Source organism: Nicotiana attenuata, unplaced genomic scaffold (assembly GCF_001879085.1).
Source record: "Nicotiana attenuata strain UT unplaced genomic scaffold, NIATTr2, whole genome shotgun sequence".
Lineage (NCBI taxonomy): Eukaryota > Viridiplantae > Streptophyta > Magnoliopsida > Solanales > Solanaceae > Nicotiana > Nicotiana attenuata.
Window position 1 is genome coordinate 4,117 of NW_017689105.1, and position 1,765 is coordinate 5,881.

The 1,765-nt window shown below is 36.9% G+C and overlaps 1 protein-coding gene across 1 annotated transcript; it reads left to right on the top strand.

Annotated features, from left to right (window-relative positions):
- Positions 1 to 349: 349 nt before the first annotated feature.
- Positions 350 to 1,597, top strand: LOC109222382 (pentatricopeptide repeat-containing protein At2g33680). Its single transcript, XM_019386747.1, has one exon. The coding sequence runs from the start codon at positions 350 to 352 to the stop codon at positions 1,595 to 1,597; it is 1,248 nt and encodes a 415-aa protein (XP_019242292.1).
- The last annotated feature ends 168 nt before the right edge of the window (positions 1,598 to 1,765 follow it).

Sequence of the window (1,765 nt, forward strand, 5' to 3'; positions counted from 1 at the left end):
TCCAATTTTGCCTTATTGAGAAGCTTTTATAACCACAAATACGCTGGACCCCCTTTTTGACTTGTTTAGAATCACAAACTCCAAAAGTCTTCATTTTTTCTTAAACTTTGTGCCCAATCAAACAGGTTCACATAAATGTGAAGTGAGTATATTGACTAAAAATACCACCTATCCAACCTAAAAAGTAAATTTCTACATTGTTCTTGGGCCCGTGCTCAGAGTCAGCTCCCCACCACTAATCTCTTTTATATGGTCAATACATAGCAATAAAGTCAATACATAGCAATAACATTACTTATTACACTATTATTTTGTTTTTTCCCGTCTTTACCCCTAGTATTCATAACCAATGCAAAGCAAACGTGTTATAGCGTCGTGTGCTATACGCAGATACGTAACCACTCTTTCTCACAAGTGCCAACAGAAAAGCTTACAGCCCACTCTGCCCCTGGACTTTTGCTCCGTGAGCAACAATGATGTTTACTCACTGAACAGAATATTACACGACCTTGTGAAGTATGGGTCTTTAACCTCTGCACTCCACCTGTTTGAAGAAATGCCTAAACGTGATGTGGTTACATGGAATATTATGATTTCTGGATATAGTCATTATGGGTTTCCAAGAAAATCAGTGTACTTGTATAATAAAATGGTTTCTCAAGGTATCAGGGAGAACTCGTCCACTTTTTCCTTTATATTGAGCATATGTGCTAACGCAGGTTTATACAAAGAAGGGCTTGAGATTCTCAGTAGAGTAGTTGTATTGGGATTTAGTATGAACTTATATATTGCCAGTGCACTTGTTAATATGTATATACAAATGGGTCTTACAGATGTTGCTTTCAAAGTGTTTTATGACTTACCAAAACGAAACTTACCTGTATGGAACTTGGTTTTACGTGGAATTTGTGAAGCGGGTAAGCCCAATGAGTTCTTAAGATTGTATAGTGATATGAAGTTGGAAAATGTGGAGCCTAATGGGCTTACATTTTGTTATTTGATTCGAGGTTGTTGTATAGAGAGACTTATTGACAAAGGCAGGGAGATACATTCCCTTGTGATTAAGACGGGGTGGTTAGAATCAAATATCTTTTTAGCTAATGCATTGGTGGATTTTTACTCTGCTTGTGGCATTTTGGTTGATACAAATAAAGCATTTCAGAGTATTCCACCTCAGGATGTTATTTCATGGAATTCAATGGTTTCTATTTATGCTGCCAATAATTTGTTGCATGAAGCTGTTCAAGTCCTAGAAGAGATGAGATTGTGGGACAAACATCCATCTGCTATGTCTTTCGTGGCATTGTTGAATTTATCAAGTCGCAGAAAGGAACTACTCTTTGGAAAACAAATGCACAGTTTTGTTATGAAATTGGGCTTTGATTATGGAAATGTCCTCATTCAGTCGGCTTTGATTGATATGTATGGGAAAAATGATGACATTGAAAATTCGGTTTCTGTATTCCAGAGCAACCCTATAAGAAGTCTCGAATGTTGTAATTCAATGATGACATCTTTGCTGCATCTTGGTGTCCCCCAAGATGTGTTTGAGCTGTTCAGTTGGATGGTTTGTGAAATATTGCGTTTGATGAAGTGAGTCTGTCCTCAACAATAAAGGCATTATCATTCTATTCCTCTCCTAGCTTGGATAGTCTGTGTATTTACGTTACTAGTGTCGTGTGACTAAATAAAACTCGTTAGGTTTGTTAGTTTTAGTATTATTAGTTAGGTTATTAGTTCGTTCTTCGTGTAATTGGTATGGTAC

Bases quoted from the DNA above. Each gene is read 5' to 3' on its own strand.
- LOC109222382 (XM_019386747.1), top strand. From the start codon at position 350: ATGCAAAGCAAACGTGTTATAGCGTCGTGTGCTATACGCAGATACGTA.